Source organism: Nanorana parkeri, unplaced genomic scaffold (assembly GCF_000935625.1).
Source record: "Nanorana parkeri isolate BGI_ZX_2015 unplaced genomic scaffold, ASM93562v1 scaffold118, whole genome shotgun sequence".
NCBI lineage: Eukaryota > Metazoa > Chordata > Amphibia > Anura > Dicroglossidae > Nanorana > Nanorana parkeri.
This window is the reverse complement of record NW_017306386.1, coordinates 1063462-1090186: the sequence shown is the minus strand read 5'-3', so window position 1 is coordinate 1090186 and position 26725 is coordinate 1063462. Positions and strand designations below refer to the sequence as shown.

Sequence of the window (26725 nt, the reverse complement as noted above, 5' to 3'; positions counted from 1 at the left end):
TCTCTCTCTCTCTCGGTCTCTCTCTCTCTCGGTCTCTCGGCCTCTCCGTCTCTCGGCCTCTCCTTCTCTCCGCCTCTCCTTCTCTCGGCCTCTCCTTCTCTCGGCCTCTCCTTCTCTCTCTCGGTCTCCCGGTTTCTCTCTCAAAAATGCCTTGCACAGGATGGAAAATGATGCATACTTTACAAACATCACAGTTGCCTTGACTAGGAGAAAATCACTTCTGTGCCAGATAATGTCTATCTGTCCATATGAGGCAATTTTACGTGTGCTTTGTGCCTTTGGTCATTCCCTGCAGTATTTTACAGACAATTGTATGAAAGTATTAGCTGTAGAATCTTCATGTGACTGTTTTCTTTTATTACAGATGCATTTGTTTATTGCACGGTATTGCGACCTGTTGAATGTTGAAATCTCTTGTGATGGTTGTGATAAAATTGCACCATGGCATCGCTACCGTTGTTTACAGTGTAATGACATGGATTTGTGTAAAACATGCTTCCTGGGTAAGTAGCTCTTTGATTATTGCTGCTAGCTAAATTAGCAGCAGTAATTTATTCCGGTAACATGTTGCTCAACAGCATGCTGTGACTAAGCTGTGCAGATTGAAATTCACAATTTTACTTTTATTTTATATAGTAAGAAATACATATTTTCCTTTGCTTTTAACATCGTGTCTGTATAGTATCAGGAGAGAAGCATATATGAAATGGAATATGTTTAAAATCTTTTCTAAATGGCATGTACTGCACTGTGCTGTTTGCTAAAAGAAATTAATTTAGGAATGGACCTGCTGCTGTCCTCTTTGGACTGCATGGTGATTTGGAATATCTTCCCTTTGTCCACCTGATATGTTATACAGCTTTCTTGCTGGTGACGAGGCTAAAAAGATGTGAGCACAGTATTTGACAGATGTGGAGAGCTATATGAATTGGACATATGAGTGAAAAACACTTCTCTAGTTAAAGGAGAACTATGAGGTGAGTGATTTTAACTCAACCTCATAGAACCGACGTGTGACATTGAAACTGTCACACGTCGGCTCTATTGATTGGGAAGTGAGCGAATACATACCATCGCTCGCTCACTTTCCGATCATCTCCCTGCAGAGAGCTGTGACTGTCAGTCATCGCTCCCCACAGGGATTCCCCTCCCCCTCTCCGATCTGCAGATCTGACTGATAGAATGGAGGGGGCAGGCACAGCTGGCTCTGCCTCTAGATAGGCAGAGCCCGCTGTCAATCAGCTAGTGGGGCGGATCTCAACTGTCGGGATCCGTCCCGACTGTGGCACTCTCAGTATATAGCTTGCTATAGCTCGCTATATACTGAGCTTTAGGAGTATATATTCCCTTAAGAGAACTGTGGGATAAAAAAGTCATCCCATAGTTCTCTTTTAAGTTACTTTTAGCATTCCTTTTGTGTGCTTTTTTATTACTCTACTCCTATGCAGAAGAACTATACTGTGATAAATAAGGGGACTGACATTGTTCACTTCCTTCTAAAAAATACTATCTAGGGAGTTTATCAAAGCTGGAGTAGGCAGAATCTGGAGCAGTTGTGCATGGCAACCAATCCGCTTCTATGTTTTATTTTCAAACCTTAACTAAACAAATGGAAGGGAGAAGCTGATTGGTTGCCATGAGCAACTGCTCCAGATTCTGTCTGCTCCAGTTTTGATACCTTTTCCCCTACTTGTTTGGCTGTCTTTGGCTTCAGTAGTCTGAGTTATCTGCCTTAGAATGAGAATACAAATGAGAGAGTCTGAGAGAAGTTCTAGTGCAGATTTGCCCATTCTGTGAACCTCCACAGTGTTTTATAATGATTTTATATTATACATCAATAGCATTACTTGTTTGTTTCACAGGCGGAGTAAAACCAGAGGGTCATGAAGATGATCATGAAATGGTTAACATGGAATATACATGTGATCATTGCCAAGGACTTATTATTGGTCATAGAATCAACTGCAATGTGTGTGATGATTTTGATCTGTGCTACGGATGTTATGTGGCTATGAGATACCCTGAAAGGTACTTCAACATACTTGTAGGATTGTGCTTAAATGTGATTACATCAGGCTAAGGACACGCAAATGAATCATGCTGTTCTGTGTGGCAGACGTGTTTAAATCTCAACTCTGGAGAATAAATGGCACACTGCACACTGCACTGGGTGTGTAAATCATCACTAAAAAGCTGTGTGTTATGTGTGGAGGGCTGCTGCGATGTATATAAGTCTTACCTTGCAACATGCTGGCTCCTACACACAACACTTGGCTTCAAGGGTCTGCATGTAGTGAAGGGTGTGACTCCAGCAGTAAAGTGCTTACACACAAGAATAATCTTTTATTATACAACAAACTTTAAACATATGTACAAACTTCGATAATGTTTCAGAACTAATGTGACTGTTCATTGTTTGTCTTCTATTACATACTTTATTTCTCCATCCTCCTTTATGCAAAAAGCCTGCTAAATTTTTGTTTCCTAGTCACAATCCTTTGTATACTCCTAGACTGGATAACTTGTACGTTTGTACATTGAAAAAATGCGTTATCAGAACAGCTGACCTATTAAAAATTCTTAAAATAAATCCTTATCTTTTTCTGTCTCATTTATCTGAATTTTACTCAGCATCTTGTTTCCTCTTTCAGCCATTTGCCTAGTCACAGTATCACCATCTATCCCATGGTTACAAATAAAATCAGTGACAAGCAGAGACTTATTCAGCCTTATATTCACAACTACTCTTGGCTGCTCTTCAGTGCACTGGCTCTCTATTGTTCAGACTTGGCCACTGAAGGAGAAATAGACGGAGAGAAGTTTGATTCAAGTATCATTAACAGTGCTCAGATTCTACAAGCAAACTGTACAGATCTAGTGGCCAGCTGTCTCGTGAAGGCTCAAAAGGGAAAGGGTAAGATTTCAAGAGATCTGGTTGAACTGTAGACTTCTGTTTGTTTGTTGTTTACATCAGTTTTCTTGGACGCATCCGCTCCAAATTTCTTGTACTGCTATCTGCTGTTGGATCATTTTCTTGCCATGCAAAGAGTCTTTGGAAGGAACTTTATTTGTATTTAATCACCACTAGGGTTTTTATTTTCTACTATATGATGAAAAAAGTACCGTTAGCGGATACCCCTACTAGCACTTTTAATACTCACTCAATGTACCCCATTGTGTGAAGCCCTGGAAACTGGTCCTACCAAGCATGGGGGTATAATCTCTTCCTATCTGATTCAATAACTTAATGTTTTCTATATGTTTGTATGCATAGTAATACGACTTCTGTATTTTCTTGATGTGGGCCCTATGTGGACAAATACCTATCATACACGCATTTGGTTTTCCTTTCTGTGAACCCTGCAAAAACTTTAAAATAAAGAATAATTTTTTTTTTAAAAGTACCTTAAACTTCGAAAAAATAAATGTTTTCCCTACGTTATGTTAAAAAACATTTGTTCTTGCCCATATTTTTGGTAAAATATAAAAGACGGGGTCACGTCGGGTAAATAGGCACCAAACATGTCAAACTTTAAAATTGTGTGCGCCCGCAAAATCGCAAAAAAAAATACCATACCCAAAATTGGCCTTAGGCGACGCTTTAAACGTTTTTACTGCTCATTAGTTTAGTGTTATCAGTGATGAATTGCCCTAAAATTATTGCCCTCACTCTGACTTTCACGGTGACATGTAACGTGTGGCGCAATGGGCGCAATCGCCATTTTCATACATCGGCGCACTTGACGCATTGTTGTGGTGTATGTGGGGGCAGGCGACTTTTAAAAAACATTTTTTTAAAAATATATTTGACTTTACAATTTATTTTTGGTAACTTTAATTTAAAAAAAAAAATTCCACTTGGCAATAAAGTTATCACATAGCAGACAGGTCCCCTTTATGGAGACATCAGGGGTCTCCAGGACCCCTAATGTCACCTAGGGACCCCCAAAGAAGCTGATGAAGCAGAGATCACGTGCCCCACTCAATATGGCCACCGCTTGAGTGGGGCAACTCGGAATAATAACGTGCTGGATTAGTGTGATCCTAGTTCATTTTATTACTTCATTGCTGTGCTGTATGTGTATAGAAGTGAATAGGTAGGAGAATCCTCCGCACACCTTGCAGCAGTCCGGGCCTATACAGAAGATGGTGCTTGTAGTGACAGTCACGGATGGCACCGTGCAAGTACAATGTGGAAAGTGAAAACACCAGCACTCCTCCCCCCTTCCCTTAGTTAGCCGACGGAGCCACTTGGGGAAGGGGGGAGGAGTCTGGTGACGTCGATGTGCGTGACGTCACCGGATCTCCGACTGGACACCCGTAAGACCCGGAAGGCGGCAGAGAGGTTTTGATCCTGATCCTCTGCACAGGCCGCCCATCTTCTGATCCCTGGATCTACACGTTATTGCCATCACATTTATTCTCTGCCATTGATTCTGTACCACCAGATTGACCCCCTGTTTTTTATATATATTTCAGTCCAATTAGCTAGTGCTTTATTGTTGTGTTTGCTGTTGCGCCCTCCGTGTTCCTTTTGTTGTCACTCTCCAGCTCCAGAAGCTGATGAAGCCCATCTCTGCTTCATCAGCTTCTCTGGGGGTTCCTAGGTGACTTTAGGGGTGTTGGAGACCACTGATGTCTCCATTAAGAGGACCTGTCATGTAAATTGGCTATCCCATAGGGGGTTTCTTAGCCTCCCATGTAATGGCAATAAAGTTGTGTGTAAAAAAAAAAAAGTAATATAAAAATTAAAGAATCAACTTTTTTTTAAGTCCCCCCGCCCCCACATACACACGTAGATATGCGTCGGGTGAGCCTACATGCGAAAACGACGATTGCGCCTATTGTGCCGCACATGTTACATATCGCCGCAAATGTCGGAGTGAGAGCAATAATTCTAGAGCCATCAATCACTGATAACACTAAACTGATGAGCAGTAAAAGCATTTTAATTGTCGCGTACGGGTGTTTTTTGCGATTTTGCGGGCGCACGCAATTTTAAGGCTTGACATGTTTGGTGTCTATTTACACGACGTGACCCCGAATTTTATGTTGTACTTTTTTCATTATAAAGTAAAAACAAGTAACCCCCCGTGGGGTCACAAAAGAAAGCTCTATCTGCCCCAAAAAATTTTTAACATATATTACAAGGCTATAGTCTGGTCATGCTGACTGGTGACATTTGTGACTGACTGGTGAGACACCGCCAAATTTTTCAAGCCCTATATATATATATAGGGCTATATATATATATCGTGAAAAGAGAGCTAAAGACAAATGAAGCCTGGTGCCCTGAGCATCTTGTTAGGTTCTGGCTTCATCCTGTAACCTGCACTAGAAAAATAAGACGTGCAATGTGTTTGGTTCCTCTTTGTATCACTTTCACTTTTCTTTGCTCAAGTTTTTATTAGCCCTTATATGTTAGGTAGTTTGTATTTTAGGTTTTCTGCAGGGTAGACCTGTTACTGATGTGAATTTTTTCACTTCGCAGAAGCAATGCTGTGCAGAAGGTGAAGAAGAAGGAGAAAGCCCTACAGAGCGATATTTATGTTAGTTAACCATTTACCTTTTTTTTACTTTGGGATGGGGGGGGGATTGTGGGGGGTTTTTGTGTGTATTTGCACTAATTGACCAATTTGTTTAGTGATAATTCTTTTTATTTTCTGTTTTTCTTTCCCTAACCCTGTAGTTGCTGGAGACATGTCCAAGAAACATATTGTTGACAAAGCTACAGTCCTAAGCCCAGACCAAGTGTTTGCTGAATGCTCTCAGGAACGTATATTAGGACTAATAGCAGCCATGTTGCCTCCTTTAAAACCAGTAAGTCCCCGAATTTCAAATATTAAATAGGCTTTGCCACTTTGCTCACACAGGGCAATGTGACAGGTTTTCTTGAAAACCTCACCCACTAATAATTACATTCCCCCCTCCCCTCTTTTAACCTTTTTCCTGCCATCGATGTAAGGCATACGGTGGCTGCATTCAGCCTTCTGCTATAAGCTCATGGTTGCTTCAGGAACCATAAGCTTATAGCAGAAGTGTCCGTTTGACTGTTCTTTGTAAATGATTATCGCAATGCTTGATTTAAATTTTTTTTTTACTTTTTAAAATAACATTAATTTAACTGTGTGATAACGTATGGTAAAACGTTGGAACGCATTGCGATTAAATATATGCCTGCATCACACAACAACACAGCGCACAAATTATTATACAGGGTTTATATAGCGGCAACAGTTTGCACAGCGCTTTACAATATAAAGGTGCCCATACACTGCACGATTCTCGTACGAGAATCGCGGGAAATCCCGCGATCGTGCAGTGTATGGAAGGCGTGCAGTGTATGGAAGGCGTGCGACTTTTGTCTAAGGAGCATGTTCGAGAACCAGCCGAAAATCGCAAGGTTTGTGGCATGCTCGGGAGACAAATGCCGAACGGTCTGGTGTGCGCACGCGCACACTGCCCGTTCAGCATTGCGGTCATCGAAGCCCGCCATGTCCAAGATGGGCAGATCGTACGTTTTTTAAATTACTTTACAACCATCGCAAGACTAAGGTCTTGCGATGGTTGTAAAGTGTATGGCCACCTTAAGGAAGACATTACAATACAATTTAAGACAAGATGATAAGAAGGGCCCTGCATGTGAGAGCTTACAATCTAAAAGGGAGAGGCAAGTGATACATAAGGAGGTAGCTGTTAGGGGAGGAATTGTTTGAAAATGTGATGGTTCAGTGGTTGGGTTGAGGGTGGGATAGGCTTCCTTGAAGAGATGAGTCTTTAGGGATCGCCTAAAGACAGTCAGAGTAGGAGATAGACGGACAGGTTGGGGTATTTTGCTTTGTTGTATACTGTATGGAGAGTAATATTTTTTTCCCTACTTAATGTTTGCAATAAAGGTGGATCTCTTACTTTATTTCCATAGAACCTGTGAAATTATTTTCACAATGGCAATAAATAAATATTCCATCTTTTTGATATTAGGCTAGGTTCACACTGTTGGGTTGCAGCAGCGCTCTGTGTGTTAGTGTGCTGCCGTGCCATATATTCTTAAGGGTACCCCGATGGACTTTGCCAACGTACATGCATTGCAGCATAACTTTACAAATTAACGACAGGAATTCTGTTTTCTGTTGAAATCCAAAGCAAGTGTTTCATAAGTAAAAGAATCAATGGCAGTGAAATGGATATTCTTCCCTCTCTTGCAGGATGCAGTGAGTTCCATTAGGAACCTGCCTCAAGTGCTACCACTGATGTTTCAAGTAGTTATCACCAATGCTGGCCACCTTAATGAATCCTATCATTTAACATTGGGCCTTCTGGGTCAGTTGATCGTCAGATTAAACCCAGCTGAGGTAGATGATGCTGTGAGAAATGTCCTGTTTTCCAATCACATCATGCAAGTAGCAGGTGATGGGAGCTCTTTGCCACATGGCTGGATTACAACTCAGCTGCTGTTCACTCTCGGAGCTATATGTCTAGACAGGTGTGTATTTAATTATCTCTCATTCTGACAACCTTTCTGCACTGTGGCTTTTTCTCATTAAAGCTAAAAATCATCACTTCGAACTAAGATCATTAGCATGTGTGGATATAGTTAACAGAGAAATGTGCTGATGTGTGTTTTTTTTGTTACAGCAAAGTTGGTCTTGATTGGGCGTCTGCTATGTCTGACATCCTGCGGGAGTTAAATAGTTCTCCAAAATGGCAGAAAGTGATGACTGCGTTCACAGACCACTGTATGCAACAATTGCCTGATCAGTTGAAAAACAGCAATATCTTCACTTTATTAGTCTTGGTTGGGTTTCCTGAGGTATGATGATTAACAATTATTTTAATTCTCAATCCTTATTCCTAGAGGGGATAACAAAATGTGTGGTGAGCAGCCAGCAAGAATTCCTAATTATTTGTCTGGGCATGATGGAGTTTGAGACTCAGACTTCCCCATACATAGCTAGAGAAGGGGGATGCTTATTGCCCAGTGAACACAAAATGGAAGTACCCTTTTATTTATATCTTTCATGTAATCTCATGTAATAGAGTTAGTAATGATTTACATGGGTTTTTTTCATGAAGATAATCTAATATGAATAAGGGTGGCTATAAGGTGACCCTGGCCACAAGCAACATACAGGCTAGGATTGGGCTCCTTAGGAGTAACAAACACTTCTTCTAACATCAAAGATCTTTTCCACCTGCCTTAAGGAAACATATGCCCATCTATGGATTTCATCCTAAGATGTAGGTTATCTATCTCATAAAAATGTTGTCTTAGAGAGTTTTTTGGAGATGTGTTGAGAGATTGATTTCTGATGACCGGTCCCCTCATTGTGAAGTCATCACAACACTGCAGTCTTCAGGACCTGAGAGCACCCTATCTCTGGACAGCCAGCAGAAAGTGTACTAGTTCGTAAGACCGCAACATGGACACCTAAAAGAAGGACCCTCTCAATCTGCAGTAAAGAAGATAAGAGACTCAGCACTCTGTGTACACATTTGGTTGGAACAATTTGAAATCCTCTGGTCAAAAGAACTTCAAGTGATCAGAGTTAGCTTTTCTTTGTTGTCAAGGAGGCCATAGGGTATTCAGTTAGGATAGCAGCAAAAACAGACATTCTGTCTATTATGGAAAAGGAAAGTGACACGTACCCCAAATATCGGGCATCTTCATATGACTTCATGTTGGGTATGGATCTCTTGTAGCATGCCCAAGGACCCTTGAAACCTAGGTGACTCTGTTTTGTGAACAGCAAATAGGCTCTGCATTTACTATGTCTTGCCCACCCCTCCTGCCTATTTGTTAAAAAGGCTGCTCATCACAGTGATGGGACAAAACTAAAGCGCAAGGCAGGAGGTGATGATCATAGAGCCAATGACCATGGAAGCCGAGTCTGATTTCCATAAAAGGGCAAGCCAGGGTGATTGTAAGTAACTGGTTCTCTTTTAAGAAAAGACCCCACACACTGATAACCACCTACTCCCTTGCTGCTCTTTTCCTTTGTTGTAGCTTTCGGTAAATACCTTGAGCTTCTGGGTATTATCGAGCATGTGACCTCCTCCAAGGGTGCAGTGCCTGGGCCTAAGTAGCCAAATACCAGACCTGACAATTGTCATCTGACAAGAAGGAGGAAAAAGTTGCCCAGTGTAAGCGGCAATACAAAGCCTATTTAGAGTTAAGCCTTGTTCACACCAGATACAGTGCGTTCCGGCCCGATTCTGGCCAGAACGCACTGCATTGAATTGCAGCCGGCTCACTATGTTGTGGGGCAAGAGGGGGCGTGGCGGTCAATTAAAGTGAATGGCAACCTAGCCCTCCACCCGCAATGCGATCGGCCGCACGGGATTGCAAGGCATATTATGCCTGCAGTCCGGTCCGAACAAAATGCTGCAAGCACTATTTTTAACGGACCAGACCGCAGGCATAATTTGCCTTGCGATCCCGTGCGGCCAGAGGGCGTGGCAACGGTGCTATTCACTTCAATGGGCCTCCACACCCCCTCCTGCCCCACAACATAGTGAGCCGACCACAATGCAGTGCGTTTTGGCCAGAATCGGGTGTGAACGAGCCCGTAGGGCTCCTGGTTCCCTTGTGTGGGGGGTGCACAGGGAAAGCAAGTACCTATGGGTAGGGAGGTTTGTCTTTGCTTATTCAGGAACCAGTCAGCCTCTTTAAAGTAATTTCTAATGTGAGTGCATATGAAAAGGCTGTATATCCCTTTAATGACTGATGACCTTTAACGCCTCTGTGCATTGTTTTCTTATTTTATGCCTAATTATAGGTACTCTGTATGGGAACAAGGTCTGTGTATGTTGATAATGCCAAAGAACCTCATGATGTTGTCATATTAAAACATTTCACTGAGAAAAATAGAGCTGTAGTTGTTGACCTCAAAACACGAAAGAGGAAAACTGGTATGTACATTTCTGTTGACTTTGGTTTCTTGTACTTTGTGCAACTACATTTGTCTCTAGCAAAGCTTGTTCACATTGGTGCTGGGTGCAGTAGTGTTTCAAGTACATCATTGCTCTGGGCCCATTTGACACAGTCTTGCAGTCTGATGCTGGAAGGTGCTTATAATGTGCACCAAGCACTATATTGATAGCTGTGTGCACAGAGCTTTAAAGTGTTTCTAAACCCGAAAAACAAAAACGTAATATATTGCAATTTACTAGTTTTCTTTTGTTCAGTCTTTTTCCCCTTTTATTTTCACCAAAAACACAATAACGGTCTATTATTGTCTACACTAATTTCTCCATTGTAGCTATGTTTGAATTTCAAACATTCCTGCCTTTGTTCCTCTCCATTACACGGTGTATTGATGGAACTAGAAGTTTGCATAATAAAGATAAGGATGTTTGTGCTTCCTTTAAGCTCACAGGAGGTGACAAGGATGCTGGCACTTCTGGCAAGATCAACATGTATTTTCTGTACTTGCTGAAAATGTTCTTAGCCTGAAAAGTAAAAACGAATGCAGCCACTTTATCTTAGGACTGGTAAACTGCAATGTATTAAATGTTTGTTTTTAGGTTTAGATATGTTTTAAAATGAATTTCCAGGTAAAGTAAAACTCTTATGTTTGTTGAACCTCTCTATGTAACTTCTGGTGTGGTGTAGTTTCAGATTTTTCTGAAACTGAGAAACAAGGCTATGAAATAAAATGTTTCTGTATGAAAATCACTGTTTTCCCTTGTTGGACTACAGTTTATAAGGTGGTTGCTTAGGAAAAATCTGTAGTAGATAAGAACCATTCCTATACACAAGGGTCACAGTCATTTTTCTTGGAAATCTCCATAATCATTACTAAAATAAGAGTACTTTCCTTACAAAATTACCAACACCTTGGTATTTGCTGTACTAAACATCATAGAACTTGCTAATGTAACCTTTACTCTACCAAAGCTAAATTGTGAATCTACAGTCCATCACAAGCGTAGGGTGAGGATGGAAACTGCCACTGAGAATGAGTCCCTGTCTTAACATGGACTAAAGTATATTGGTATTTTGTAAGGGAGTTCCCCACCTGCCACCTGGTGCATTAGCTGGGCTGTATGTTCACTAAATAGGTGGGATGGAATAATGAATGTGCCAGTCCTGGACAGGGCACCCAGTGAAAATGTGCTGTATTTAAGCACCTAAGTAATGGTGATCTGTTCTTTTGATTGCAGAGTCTGGGGGAGGAGTGCTTTTACTTAAAAAAAAAAAAAAAAAAAAAAACAATGCCCATGTCCTTTAAAAAAAAAAAAAGAGTCAATGTCCAATATTTACTTTGAAAATGTTGCTTTTCTGGCAGATTTATTTCTGTACGTGCAGTTTTTTTTTTAAGAGCTGAACTGAATGTATTTTTGCCCCAGCATACTCTTTAAAATATATTACAGTTGAATTTTAGTTTAAATGTTTAGAAATCAAAATTGACCTAACTTGTAGTTCAATCAAACTCTTCTAGTGAAAGATTACCAGCTGATGCAAAGCAAGGACTGCAAAAGTCAAGACCCAGAAGTAAATCTTAAGAAATATCTTCAGCACTTTGCCTCCATTACCAGTAACCTTCTACAGCGGAACCTGGACAACAGCTGTGCGGAGGCAGCTGAAGCTACGTGGGTCTTGTCCCTAGCTCTGAAAGGATTATATAAAACTCTTAAGGTAATGATCTTTGAACAATATGTAAAGTACACTAAACAAATATCCACTTTTAGGTTTGTTGTACGCAAGAGTATTAACAAAATCTGTGAATACAGATAACAGACCATGTACCACAAAATATTTCAAAAGATGCTTTTGGATAGTGTTATGGTTGATATACAGGTTCGTAATATACACAGTCCAAGTGACTCAGAATGATGTTTTTACCACCTGTAACTGAGTCACCCCTATAATGTTAGCCTTTGCCTGTAGGGTAGATGGTGCATTGCTTCCATCAGTTTTATCAGCTGAAATACCTTACTGGTTATAGTTATCTCGTTTACGTCCAAGTGAGTGACGCCTAAAAAAGTATCCCCCCCCCCCCCCCCCCCATTGGCATTTTTCCTATTTTGTTGCATTACCACATGGAATTAAAATGGATTTCTGGGGGGCTTGTAGCATTTGATTTACACAACATACCTACCACTTTGAAGATGCAAAATATTTTTTATTATGATACATGCAAGAAATAAGAAATATTAAGGAAAAAAACAGAAATCTTGAGCGTGCATAACTACCCTCCAAATACTTTGTTGAGCCACCTTTTGCAGCAGTTACAGCTGGACTTCTCTTGGGGTACGTCTCTGTAAGCTTGACACATCTAGCCAATGGGATTTCAGCTCCTTCAAGTTGGATAGGTTTCGCTGGTGTACAGCACTTTTTAGGTCCTGCCATAGATTCTCAATTGGATTGAGGTATGGGCTTTGACTAAGCCATTGCAAGACATTTAAATGTTTCCCCTTAAACCACTCGAGTGCTGCTTTAGCAGTATGCTTAGGGTCATAGTCCCTAAGCACCTCCATCCCAGTCTCAAATCTCTGGCAGACAAACAAGTTTCCCTCAAGAATTTCCCTGTTTTTAGCACCATCCATCATTCCTTCAATTCCGACCAGCTTGCCAGTCCCTGCCGATGAAAATCATCCCAACATCATTATGCTGCCACCAACTTGCTTCACTGTGGGGATGGTGTCCTCGGGGTGATAAGAGGCCTTGGAGACATAGCATTTTCCTTGAAGGCCAAAAAGCCCAATTTTTATTTTCATCTGACCAGAGTTCCTTCTTCCATATGCTTGGGAAGAAGGAACTTTTTTTCTGTAAGCAAAATGGCTTTTTTCTGGCCACTCTTCCATGAAGGCCAGCTCTGTGGAGTGTACAGCTTAAAGTGGTTCTATGGACAGATAGTCCGATCTCCGCTTTGCAGCTCCCTTTAGGGTTCTTTGGTCTCTTTGTTGCCACTTTGATTAATGCCTCCTTGCCTGGTCCATGGTGGGCGGCCCTCTCCATATTCTTTCCATTTTTTAATAATGGATTTAATGTTGCTCCCTGGGATGTTCAAAGTTTCAGATATTTTTTTTATAACCCAACCCTGATCTGTATTTCTCCACAAGTTTGTTCCTGACCTGTTTTGGAGAGTTCCTTGGTCTTCATGGTGCCGCTAATTATGTCACTAATTATGTGACTCCTGAAGGTAATTGGTTGCACCATTATCTTATGTATGGGCTTTATAGCAAAGGGGTAAATACATATGGACACACCACTTTTCCATTTTATGTTTTTCATAATTTTTTTAAAAGTTATTTTCTTGATTTCACTTCACGGTTTTGAATTATTTTGTGTATGTCAATTGCATGTAATCCAAATAAAAATCCATTTTAATTCCAGGTGGTAATGCAACAAAATAGGAAAAATGCCAAGGGGGTGAATACTTTTGCATGCCACTGAGTATGGTCGGCTCGCGGGCAGTGCAATATGCCTGAATTTTACACAGCCCCAGACGCCATGGTGCATGAACCCTTTAGGTGATTTGAACTGCAGTCAAAGCAGGTTAAATGCAGCCTTGTCAAACCCTGTGTTTTCTATTAGAACACATGCAGCTGTGTTTAAATGGAAACTGCGGCGCTCGTTAAAAAAAAGACCTCGGCATAAGCCGGTAATGCTGTAAATAGTGTGTTGTTTAAATAGCAATGTAAGGTAATACTTTGCTGTGCTCCATTCTGTCTGCAGTTAAATATTAATAGCCTTGGATTATAATGCATTATAGTTAGTATTCTTGGTCTTATATGAGATTTCAAAAGCAATCCCCAGGGAACCACTAAGGCATACTGTAAGCTCTTAAAGGAACAGTGCATAATAATTTGCAGTTGTGCATATCCAAGACTACTATAAGAACAATTTCTTGTTAATTGTGTGGCTCATACAAATATACTGCAGCTTATATTTAGTACTGCAGCACAGAAGTCATTTCCACTTCATTTTTGTTTATATGGCAAAGGTATGGGCCCATAATTTTCACACCTGCCATAGTAAAGTGAAAATCTTCTTACCAAAGGTACCCTTACCTGCTCTCTCTATATGAGCTCATTCAAAATGCTGCATGAAACTTTCTTTTAGATTGCTGTAAACTTAGCTCTAACAGACCATGGGCTCTAAAATGCAGAGGAACCCACATTAATTGTGCATTACAGTAAACCTTTCCTGAAAGAAATATTGGGACTGCCATTATTGGCAACCTTTTAAAAATTCCAGGTGCCTGGTTGTTATCCTGACTCCCTTTTACTTTGAGTCCTTGATATAGATTAAGTATGTATATTTGCAAAGTCTGAAAAAAACCCTGAATTCCTTGTCTGCATTCACCTAGTATTGAAATTAGACCATCAACATGACAGCCAGGCAACTAGCATTTGCTAAATGATGAGTCAACAATGTCAGCCTCTCTAGGAATGGTTTATTTTTAATGTGAATGACTCTTTTAATGCAACACGCTGTTCTTTGTTGATATGACATAACAAGGAAGGGATATATTTTCAGATATGATCAGAAACTTATATTTCTTGATCTTACCTCACAGGACACAGGGAGTTACATTTTTTAACCACTGGGTTATGCAGCTACCTTTTTAAGTGATTGGACTCAAATCAATCAAAGCTGCATAGCCCCTCCCCCTCCCAGCCTGCTCAGGTTTTTGCAATTGTCCTTAGGTGATGGGCGCCTTCTCTTGAAAAAAAGCTTTTTTTCACTATTTTCCCTAATTGTTTTGCATGACTCTTCTAGTAGGTTTTCCTTGTGCTGTAAACCACTGGGACACCTCTAGCAGCGATCAGGATCCGTCAGTCCCAGGAGATCCCCATAGTTTGTCTATGCTGTGGGTTCCTGTATGGGGCAACTCGCCTCCTGCTCCTGCATTGCGTGGTGGATTCATTGGACTATCTCTTAGGCTTATATGCTGAAGGGGAAAGCTCCCCCCTTTCCAGTCATTCTTTCCTCTAGAAGCGTTGGTGCTTCTTGGCCTTTTCAGCATCAGACTTTGGTTTTCCAAATCTGTAAGGCTGCCACCTTGTCCTTCGTTCACATTTTTGTCATGTTCCACCAGGTGGATGTTCAGACGGCCCTTTGACTTTGTTTCAGTTCTTTGTTCCTTGAGGCTGTTTAGCTGTTTTTTAAGTGTCTCCAGACCCTCTGTTGGACTGCTTTTGAACATCCCAGGGTTAAAGAATTTAACTCCCTGTGTCTTATAAAATCAAGAAAACAGATTTTTGTCTTACCTGCAAAATCCATTTGTTCGAATACATCACAGGACATGTGACCTCCCCTCTGTTTACTGGGATTTACTCTGTTCTGTTTGCTGGAAAACTCAGGCGGGCTGGAAATGGGAGGTGATATGCAGGGGTGCCCTGCAGCTTTTGATTAAATTGCTAGTGTCCAGTCACCTAAAGGTAGCTGCATAACCCAGTGGTTAAAGAATGTAACTCCTGTGATATACTCCAAGAAATGGATTTCACAAGTAAGACAAAAGTCCTGTTTCGGCTATCATGTCACTTGCATTGCTTTAAATTGTTGTATAGGGAAGAGCCTGCAGTGTTATGAAATGCTACTTCACTGCAACGCCTTACATTTTCCCATTTGCAGAAAAGAGTGCCATCCCCAGTATCCACACAATGATGATTCTTTCTGTACTTTGCACTTATTGCTTTACCTAGTGCAGTATTTTATTGATAAGCTTGTAAGTCACAGTTTATCAGAGTATAGAAATAAACAGATTTTAAACATAGTACATTTAATTTGTAACAGCCTGTGTGTGCAATTTGTGACCAATTCCCATCATTTCTATCTTTTTGAAATACAATTTAGCAATTTTTATTGGCTCCTGGGCTGCATTATAGTGCAATTGTTCATGGGAATTGTCTTGTTCTTCATATATTATATGGTGGTATATTATATGGCTAGCAGCCTATAATCACATACTGTACATGGTTCACTCTGTTCTTTTAAGACATATGGAAATGAATGTGTAAATATTCATTGGACAGTAATTCATTCATTTATTATCCAATAGTACTGGCAGATAATGTGAAATACTGTTCTTTAAAATTACATATTTATTCTCTGTGCATATTACATTATAATTATCATCAGCTTGTCAGGGAACACCTGGACTATTTAATTTATCTTTATGTATACAATTCTGTTCCTCCATTTGGTGACTCATACATATTTGTGTAATCGGGAGAATGTCTGTAAGAGGGTGTCGTTTCTCCAACCATTTTCAGGGAATTGCCGGAGACTATTTTATGTAATTCTTATTTAGTGTTCTTTTGTATAAATTATTTCATTGAAATTAGGGGGAAAAACTAAACTGAAAATCTGAGGAAAAGACGCAGTAATGGTATAACTTCGTGCTCTATACAGTGAAGATGAAAGCTGTGGGAGTGCATTAGTACAGCATGAAAGTGTTATTAACTATTAGCGTGATATCAGTTGCCTCCTTTGCTTTACATTGATGTCATGCCACTGCATTAATCTAATCCAAAGCCACAAAGCAATCTTAAAATATGTCCTATGGTTTAGCTCCATCTGGCTATAAATTAAGCTAGTGCTGGAAGCAATATTTTGGCTGCCATTACTTACCCTTGCTGCCGTTTCTGACTTCATGACTTTCTGAGCCACTGGCCCAGAACAAGCCTGCAACAGTTCCTGATCTGCATGCTTGTTCCAGGTTAGTGAATATATTATATTGAGTAAATATTGAAGACATATGATCAGCATGATAGACGGGGATCTAGCATATTTAGAAGCCAGAGTCTGAAATGGGCAGCCTACAGTTTCTCTCAGCACGTTTCCTTTAAGGGAACCTGCCACCATCATTGACTTTGTCTGCTTCTGCTGCTGTCAGCTACTCCACTATACACATCACTCTGTTTTGCTAAATAATAGATGAGATGTTGAATGTACACTATGACACATAGTTATTAAATTACAGTGTTGTGAAACCTCTTTAGTCATTTAATTTGTTTTGGTTGATGCTACAATCAAAACATAAAAAGTTGGTTAGCTTATTTTTTTTCATATTGTTTATTAAGCGGGATAGAGATTGTAAAGCAGTTGGGTTATATATTGCCACCTACAGTGTCTAAAACCTACAGTATAGGACACTGACAAACAGAACAAACCATTGATGGCCAGCTCCAATATAATGCCGCTCTTAACCGTCATGTCTCAGGAGGTTGGCCTCCTTTCCCTCAGCTCTGCTGTGAAAAAGCCAGACTATTGAGTAGGCCTCTGGACTTGGAGAGATCAAGAAATGTGACCTGGTAGGGCCTGTCTCTGAAGATTCACTTAGTGAAGTTGTGCTGAAGCATCGGGAGCTACCTCGAAGTTGGTACCTTTTGGGTGCCATTTTTCAATTTCCCTGCCTCCTGGTGTCTTCACTGTGGTAAGGATTTAGACTGAGGTATTGAATGCTGACTATATTCCAAAGGTGGAGCTCTGTGTGCTCCAGCCACATTCTCTTTCCGGCCATTCAGTCTAAAGGAAGCATCATCCTACTCCTGCTTCTGCTCCTGATGTACCATGTGGATCTCTGGTCCTCTGTTCCAGTTCACTGCCTAGCTACAGTGACTTGGTCACCTATGGCTGTCTGAAACCTTTATCAGCACCAGCTAAAAGGACTTAAGGCTTTGCCTCACATTGGGCCTAATCGCTGACTGTCAGGTGCTGCAACATGTCTTTTCACAGGCACACAAGACATGCAGAGGACTGTCCTGCTACAGGTTACCTCAGCTCTCTAATTGGTTCTGGGTGAGTTTTCCTGGTATCCCAGCCAGGAGGCGCTGCTTTTAGGTCACCACCATTTTTTACAGTTGACTCGGATATACAAGTGGTTGTTTCAAACCGTATTGAAGCTGCGTGCATCATCCTGCATTTGGAAGATCAGTCTGCTGTTAGAGGCCTTGGGTCTTTTAGAGCTTCTGTGGCTTCAAACCATTCCACTATAACCGTCTTTTAAGAACTCCTCTATGTGGACTGGAAATGCACTAAAGGGCCTGGGTGACCTTTGGCTGAAGGATGATGTGAGGAAGTTACACTCAACCTTATGGTTCGCTTGAGTGAGCTTTAGCTCTTGCACGACAGGAAGAAACCATGTCTGGTGGACTTGGTGTTCCAAGCAGACAGCTCATGTTGGAACACTACTATGGTGGCTGATTTACAGCCTCTATGGGAAGTTCCTCAAAATGTCTTCCTTGCTACTGTGATCAATCTTAACTCTCTGGCTAAGGTTCCTCCCCCCTTGCTCCACTGACTGTGGACACTTTTCTGGGTCGTGGCAGGTTAGGATACTTGTATCCCCATGTCCTGAATCGGCTAGTTAGGCTCTGCAGGGAATTTTTACCTGTCAGGTTCTATTGACACCACCAGCTGTCTATGTGGAAGGCTCTGCTCATTGTACTGTATTTCTGCTGTTGATGCACCAGCATGTGGTTGATGTTTTTCCCGCTTGTCTCTTATCGCCTAGGAGATTGGATGGCGATCCTAGACATTTCTTTTCCTTGGAGCCTTTCTTCTTTTATGCCTGTGGTCAAAAATGTAAGGCATGGGCCTTATGTCATCCTTAACTGTCTGATCTTGCCTTGCGGACCTGTTATCCAATTTTCTTTTAGGCATTTGTTTTGAGGCTGAGAAACCTTCCAGTGTTCCCTTTGTTGACTGTTTTTATTGGTCTGTTCTCCCTGTTTTCGGTAGTTATTACTCAACCTGTTGGTGGTTGCCTTGCCTCACAACTTCTGCTGGTGCCTACTAGCCTGAGCATCAGGTTGATCCTCTGTGGCCTCCCCAGAGTCTTTAGCGGTTCCTCTGTCCTGTCCTGCTCTTCAACACTTCTAGCTTAGATTCTGGCATTGGCCCTTTTTAAGTTCTATCTTAGATCTGTCAGTGGCTGTTGCCCAGCCCTCAACTGAACTGCTTTTATATGTCCCAACTGCTTCAGTATTTCAATGGACAGTAAAGAAAATTAGAACTTTTTGTACTTGCTGTAAAAACTCCATTTGTCTTTTATTTGAGATGTACTGCTTGCTCACAAAACTGAGGTGTGGCGGTTAGAGGTGGTGTTACCCGAGGGCTGGTTTTTAACATTTTTTGGTAGGCTGCAGCATATAATCCTACTGTTTCAGAATTCCTAAATTTGTGTGCCTCAATGGAGTTCACGAGAAAGGGTTTATGATAATTTATTTATTAATTTTTCCAGAATCATGACTTTGAAGAAATTCAAACAGCCTTTATTCAGTCGGGTTTGCTAAAATTGTTGGTGAAGAAATGTAGCAAAGGCACTGGTTTCAATAAGACATGGCTTCTTCGTGATCTGGAGGTAAGACCAAATAATTCTTTTCAGTATGATCATAAATAAAAAGGTTTTTTGGCTTTAGACCACATTCTCTTATTGCATTGTTTATTAGTTTGGGACTACTCTGTTGTTCAAAGTAGAGCTAAACCCTCACAAAAGAATACAGTACTTATTTTTGTAGAGTGCTGTAAGCAATGTAGGATTTCTATATATTTTTTTCATTATAACAATACATTTCTCTACATTGTTCATGTTTTTCCTCTCTGCGCTGTGCATATCTTGCAGACTCTTTGTATGAACTTACTGTTGATATGTGTAGCCTCCAGCAGCAGCTGTACATCAGCTGGCAGAGGGTCTTCTTTTTGTTTTTTCTTTAAACAGGTCATATCCTTTTTATAACCATCATGTAGTGCTTAGTTAATCTTAATTTTTTTGTTAACAATACAGCTCCAGCTTACTAAAAAAAATATATATAGTTTTTAAATGAGGAGGCATCTGTCAAGATTATAACTTTTATTTACCTTCTTTGTAATGGCAATTAGCTAATATGCAAACTCAGTATCCATTGCTATCAAAAACTGTATCTCTGAACAGTAGTGTTCTCCAAATTGATGGCATAGGTCAGGGAGTTTTTTTTTTTTTTTAGTAGGTCAGACCGAGTAGTTTGGTTGTTTAATACAGTGATGAAAAATCAGTGAGGTACAGAAATCCATGCTGATCAATGTGATATTCACTTTTAATAAGCCTGTCAACTTGAAGTTGCTTATGGCTTATACCTAATTGGTTGCTTTGTATTTGACCACACAATTGCCCACATCACAATATTAAGTTAAAACACATCTAGGTGAGCTTTTATGGAGGGTTGTGTTGTTTTTTTTTTAAAGTAATTTGTGCTTAGGGTATATCATATTTACTTCTACAAGTTTTCTTTGTGTGATTAGAGTTTGATCTGATAAATGCATGTTTGGTAACATTTGGTAATATTTTCTGATGCAGATCTTGTCTATAATGCTGTATTCATCAAAGAAAGGGACAACTTTTGTAGCTGAAAAAAATGATTCACCTTCTGAAAAGCCAGAGCAAGTTCAAGATACTGAGCCACCTACAGTTGATGTAGTTCAGAAAAAGCATAATCCTTTAGAAGGTCTAGATGAAGCTACAAAATCGTGTTTTCAGGTAAGACAAGCTCATTATATTTATTACAAAAGCATTAAGGGCCTTAGTCGAAGGGCTTTTGTTTGTGTCGGAACTGTTTCTCTGCCTATATAATTCAACAGAGAATCAAAAGCATATTGAAGCAAGTTAATGCACCTTTGATGGAGATGATATGCAAGTCAGGAAGAGGTTAAATGTACCTATCACAGAATGGTTAATGATCTTGGGAGCATTAAAATGCATGCGCAATCCACCTGGCGGCAAGCTGCATTTGCCTCTCAACACAGGCTCTGTAGAAGCTGATATATGTTGCATTGTGTTTGCAATGCTTAGATTGCAACTGTAATCTATGACCGGTATGCTGCTGTTTCTAAATATTATTTGATCTGTCTTAATTACTGACAGACAAATGTTGGATAGAGTTGTGGCCTCCAGAATAAGCTACTTGCTGCAACCATTAGGAAATATTTATTTTCTTTACATGATGATGGAGGTGGGGGGGGGGAGGGGGTAATTTAATATCCAGTAAAACACATGCTGGACCTCACCTCAGCATTATAAATGTACAGTGTACATTACCTTCGATCTGTTCCCTGTGTCCTTCAATGAACGGAGAGAAAAGGATTTTACGGTGAGTACCAAAATCCTATTTTTTGCAGAAAACATGGAAAAATTCCAAACGACGTTTGTAACCGTTACTTTCTTGTGTGCAAGTCTTTAGTCCAGTCTCTGTTCACTGCCTACCCTGGAGTTTGTCAGGTGTTCGCACTCCTTCTGATGCAGTCTTTACAATTTAATATAACATCATTCAACAGGAAGAGTTGGGCCTTGGCGAACTGAGAACTCAAATACAGGCATCTCACCACTGTAGTCCAAAAGATATGCAAACTGTTTTACCACCATCAGCCAAAAGGTTAAATATCAGTTTTTGGTGGAGTTACCCTCTAATATCCTAGGACACTCTGAAGAGTAGAAGATTATGGTCTGCCGTTTCACCCAGGGTCATTTTAGGTTGTTAGTGAAGAGAATATTGTTCTTGCCACTGGAAGCGCGAAATTAAAGAATTAAATCATTTGTGGAATATTTGTACAGGCACATTTCCAAAGCAGTTGCCTGTGGCATACTTGACGCTGGTATGGAGTGTGTGCACAGGGCTATAAATTCAGGTATATACTTTAAGGTTTAGTTACCAACACCTGTCCCTGTTGAGGCTTAGCGAACAATGCTGGACTTGCCTTTTGTCTATTAAAGACATATAATTAGCTATCAAGAAATTCTCCAAAAATAAGGCTCTGGGGATAGATGGCTACCCTATTGAGTGGTTTAGTAAATATGCTGAAAAATTAGCCGTGAGCTTGCTGCAGGTATACAGTTTCACCATAGAAACATGTGAACTTCCATTATCAATGAGGCCCTTAAAGTCTTCATCCCAAACCCTCAAAAAGGCCCTACAGGTCTTAAATCCTAAAGAACGATTTCCCTCATAAGCACAGATAGTATCATTTGGGCTAGGATTTTGGCCCTTTAAATTAATGACTGTATACCACCACTTATTAGGTCAGATCAGATGGGCTTTATCAAATGTCAACATAAGGAGACTATTTTCAAATCTACACCTTCCCCGTGATAATGAGGGTATTAACGTGGCACTTTCATTAGATACACATAAAGCCTTCGACTTTGTCAAATGGCCCAATCTAAGAATACCACTTAAAAAATGTTTAGTTTTGCTCCTCATTTTATCAGGTGGGTCAAACTTCTGTATTCTTATCTACTGTAAGACTGTGAATCAACGCACGAGTCACAAATGGTTTTATTATTAAAAGGGGAACTAGACAGGGGTGTCCTGTGGCACCCCTTCTTTTCACTCCAGCAATAGAACTGCTATGTGCTGATGCACATCTCTCCTGATATACAAGGCCTTAGGCTAGGTACTAGGGAAGTGGCGCTGTACGCAGACAATATGATGGTATACCTGGCTGATCGTCATGTCTCACTTCTAAATTTGTTTTCCATAATAAGCACTTTTGGTACATTTTCTGGCTTCCAAACTCCATTCAGTTACCACCAGACTGTACCCCACAGATGTTTAACTAATTTGAAGTATTTGGGCATTAATATAGAACTTCCCCATGACTGTTCTATTAATAATAAATATGTCCTTCAAAGAATAAAAATTACACAGTGGCTTGCTTTGCTGCTTAAATTGTTGGGAAGGATTAATCTTTTTAAGATAATATACCTGAAAAATGTTTTCTATGACTCTTCAGTCTATGTTCCACAGAAACTCTTTAAAACGTTCAAGGATGTCTTTAACCGAACTTTAACGCCACAACAAATAGAGGATGGGCTTTCCTCAACTTAAACCTATATTATTTAGCCATAGTATATTGGTGTATATAAACTGGTGGGCACACCATGACACGAACTTGGCAAGTTCAGCCTTTGAAGCCACCATCCTCTCCTTATATGAGCCGCTAGCTAATCTGTTGTGCAGGCAAGGGTGTCTCTATTATATGAAACGCATGGCTTCAACCCCATGCCTTTTAAATGTGCTGGTGAACCACAACAATCTTTGACAACGATTTCTATTATTGATTATTATCGATTTAGTCAATTGGTTGTTTCAGCCCTAATTGCATTAGTGAATAAAACCCTTACCTCCAATAAATTACAAATCAAGAGGTTGCCCACAAAAAAATGTAACACAATTTGGGATATATGGTTTGATTTCTTCTCACATCTCTACATGCTCAGACCGGGTAGCAATACAAATACCTACACCTTAAGATCGGGACGGTACCAGTTGCAGTTTATGTATATTATAGTTACATTTTAAAGCTTGGATACCTTCATAAATATTTACCCTTCATGGTGGCTGGAAAATTGTGTATTCTTTTTTGTTAGTAATACCATTTTAATGCTTTACAGTTGTACAATCAAAATCCACATCTATTTCTGAGACACACCAAATATTAGAACTTTGGCTAAATCACCTCCTGTCTGTACTTTATATTGAATTGCTATGCATGTACTGGAATACCTTGTGCACTTGCATACCTTCTGTACCTTTTTTGTTACTACAGCTTTGGTGACATGTATATGTAATTGTCTTGTGGAAAAATTTATAAAAAGCAATTTTAAAAACCCAGATATTACTGGGATCTATTGATGCGGAACTAGTGCTCATCATCCATATGCAAAGTCACAAGCAGCTAAGGCCGTCTGAATTTCTTAGGCAGGACTGCAGATTTTTCTCCTGTGTTCTCATATTTTGATTCCATATCCTTTATTATATCATCGTATGTCTTTCTCTCCTGTGGATTATGTAAATAAAGTAATTGTGTTACATAGGTTATTCATGAAGCCCAGAATGTACCTTTACACATCCTTCGAGCAATTTATGAGATGGAAAAGAAGAATACAGAATCATTCCTTGAAGAAGTTCAGAAAAGGTAAAGTATATAGGTGGCTGTCATACTGCACTGTAGGCCAATCAGGCTTGGTTACTTTGCTTAGTGCTTTTTCCTCATATGATCAGTATACTATTTCTGATTTTCAACAAACTGAGACATTTTAGACATGTGTTCAATTTTCTTTCCTACAGATTTGATGGAAAAACTGGTATGATTGATGAAAAAGTGAAGAAGATGGCACAGAAATGGCAACCACTGAAGTCTGTAAAATCAGAGGAACAGCTCTTGAATGTCACTGACACCGATATGCTCATTCCACCATGCCTGGTTTGTTGAGGCTAACTTTTTCATTACTTTCTCACCATAAGAATGATATTAGATTCGGCTATTGGAAGAGTGATCTTCTCCTTCATTCATAACTTTGCCCACCAATGTCCTATGCTGCCAGGTCCTCATGTTCCTTATCACATACAGATGTAGACAAATTTGTTGGTGCCCTTCCATAGAAAAGAAAACAAAAACCTCTCTGAATTAACTTGACCGAGCAAAGTAATTGGCTCCATTAGTGTACCATATTTAATAGAAATCCAGATTTGATTTTTGACTTAACTGAATATTTTCAATAAAAGAAATAAAAAGGGAATAGACAACATTGATGGCACCCATAACCCAATATTTAGTTGTACAACCTTTAGGAAGTCGCTACAAAGATACAAAGTGATTTCTGTATCTCCCAAATCAGCTTCTGCACCTACCAACAGGTAGTTTGGTCCACTCTTCTTGAGCAAACTGCTCCAGCTATCTCAGGTTTGAAGGGTGTCTTCTCCAGACTGCATGTTTCAGCACTTTCCATACATGATCGATAAGATGCAAAATAGGGCTTATAGAAGGCCACTTCAAAATAGTCCATTATTATGTTATTAGCCATTTTTGGTTCTTTTAGGTGTGTGTTTTGAGTCATTATCCTGTGATTGGTGGACCCGTGACCTGCAGCTGGGACAGAGCTTTTTGACATTGAGCAAAACGCTTTGCTCCAGAATTCCTTGATAATGTTGGTTTTTATTGTGCCCTGCACAGATTCAAGGCACAGCTTAGTAGCCCAAAAACATAACCAAGCCTCCATGTTTCACAGTAGGTAATGGTGTTCTTTTATTTGAAAGTTTTATCTGTGGACATAGTGCTGATGTAACTTGCCATAAAACTCCAGTTTTGTCACATCTCATTCTCCCCAGAAGCATTAATGCTTGTCAATATACATTTTAGCAAATTCCAGTCTGGCTTTTTTTATATTTTGCTTTAAACAGAGACATTCTCCTGGTTCTTCGTTCTCTTTAGCCCACTGTCCCTCAAAAAGCGATGGATGGTTTGATCAGACACTGATGGACCTTGAAGTTCGGCTTGTATCTCTTTGGAAGTATTCCTTGGCTCTTTGTCTAGCATTTGCACTATCCTTCCGTTCAATCTGGGAGCAATTTTCATCTTTTGGCCAAGCCAAGGGAAGTTGACTATACTCCCATGGATCTTAAAATTCATACAATATTTGCAACTGTAGTAGGGGAACATCAAGCTGCCTGGATATGGTCTTTTAGCCTTTACCTTTGACATGCTGGTCTATCGTTTTCTTTCTGATTCTCTCAAACAACTCTCTCCTTTGCTTTTTCTGTTCCATGTTCAGTGTGGTGCACACAATTACACCAAACAGCAGACTGCTTTTCTCCATTTAGATAGTGGTTACAAGATTGAAGACGTTTGATATCCATTACAGAGAACATTTAGTTTAACATATAACTATGATCCAGTTATTTATATTCTTTCCTACGGGTACCAACAAATCTGCCCAAGCCACTTTGGAATATGTTTGTAAAATAATAATTTATATGTTTTCACACTTTCTTTGCTTTACTTTGACATGCCAAAAACACGAAGGAATACATGAAAAAATTGCTTGTAATTTAATACATTTGCAGGAGGAAGGAAGCATTTGTGAATGACCTGTAAGGGTAACAACAAATCTGTCCACATCTATATATACTTGATTATGGAAATCCTGAGACTCATTGCTCCACCTGCTTATATCCCCATTACTACAGGGGCAGAATTTAGGTTAGGATTTTGGGATTGGATACGGACTCCCAGGTTTTGCATAAAGCATAACACCTGTTGAATTAAATTTGAGGATCCAACAGCATTTAAATCCATGCAAAACAAACAGACAGCGCCTTGTCCTCGTGTAATACAGTTTATTGATCAATAAATATACAAGCCGACATAAAATATTACTCGCATGGTAATCACTGAATGAATGGTACAAGGCAGACCCCACACAGAGCTGCCTTGCTAGCTGACGCATTTTGGGGAATATACCCCCAGAGCTCAAGAGCATTTAAATCCAACCTGACACTTGAAGTTTTGTATAGTTCAAACATGGACACTACAGTAGACATACTGCAGCCTTTGCTACTGCGGTATGTTTGTGACCGCTGCCATTTTACCTAGCTGTAAATGTAGGCATGTTTTTGCAGAAGGGCTCTTTTTATCATGGCTTACATCATACCACCAGGCAGACTACACCAGACAAGTGTCAGCATGCCCTGCTAGCTCCTGAATTACCTTATAAACTTTCAGTGTTCTCCACAGAAAAAAATGTCACTGATGAAAAAGTAGATGGGTGGCAGTGTAAGAACAATTGAAATATTGTGCAAATATTGATCAATTCTATATTTTCAGTAATAATATGCTATTATTTAGTGCACACAAAACAGTATGGAGTGGTCATTTTTGTTATTTTTATTTTGAATGCATTTTAAAGCTTAAGTGTATTGTTATGCCAAAGGGAATGACAAGTTCCCTGTATTATATATA

General features: G+C 40.0%; 1 protein-coding gene across 1 annotated transcript in view; it reads left to right on the top strand.

Annotated features, from left to right (window-relative positions):
• Window positions 1–26725, top strand: part of ZZEF1 (zinc finger ZZ-type and EF-hand domain containing 1) — a 117587-nt gene that overhangs the window by 71385 nt on the left and 19477 nt on the right. The window contains 13 exon segments of the mRNA XM_018553354.1: window positions 365–503; window positions 1863–2028; window positions 2652–2914; window positions 5442–5549; window positions 5690–5820; window positions 7206–7483; window positions 7636–7810; window positions 9777–9909; window positions 11442–11638; window positions 19197–19316; window positions 20289–20468; window positions 23802–23902; window positions 24055–24190. Coding sequence (XP_018408856.1) covers window positions 365–503; window positions 1863–2028; window positions 2652–2914; window positions 5442–5549; window positions 5690–5820; window positions 7206–7483; window positions 7636–7810; window positions 9777–9909; window positions 11442–11638; window positions 19197–19316; window positions 20289–20468; window positions 23802–23902; window positions 24055–24190 — 2127 coding nt within the window.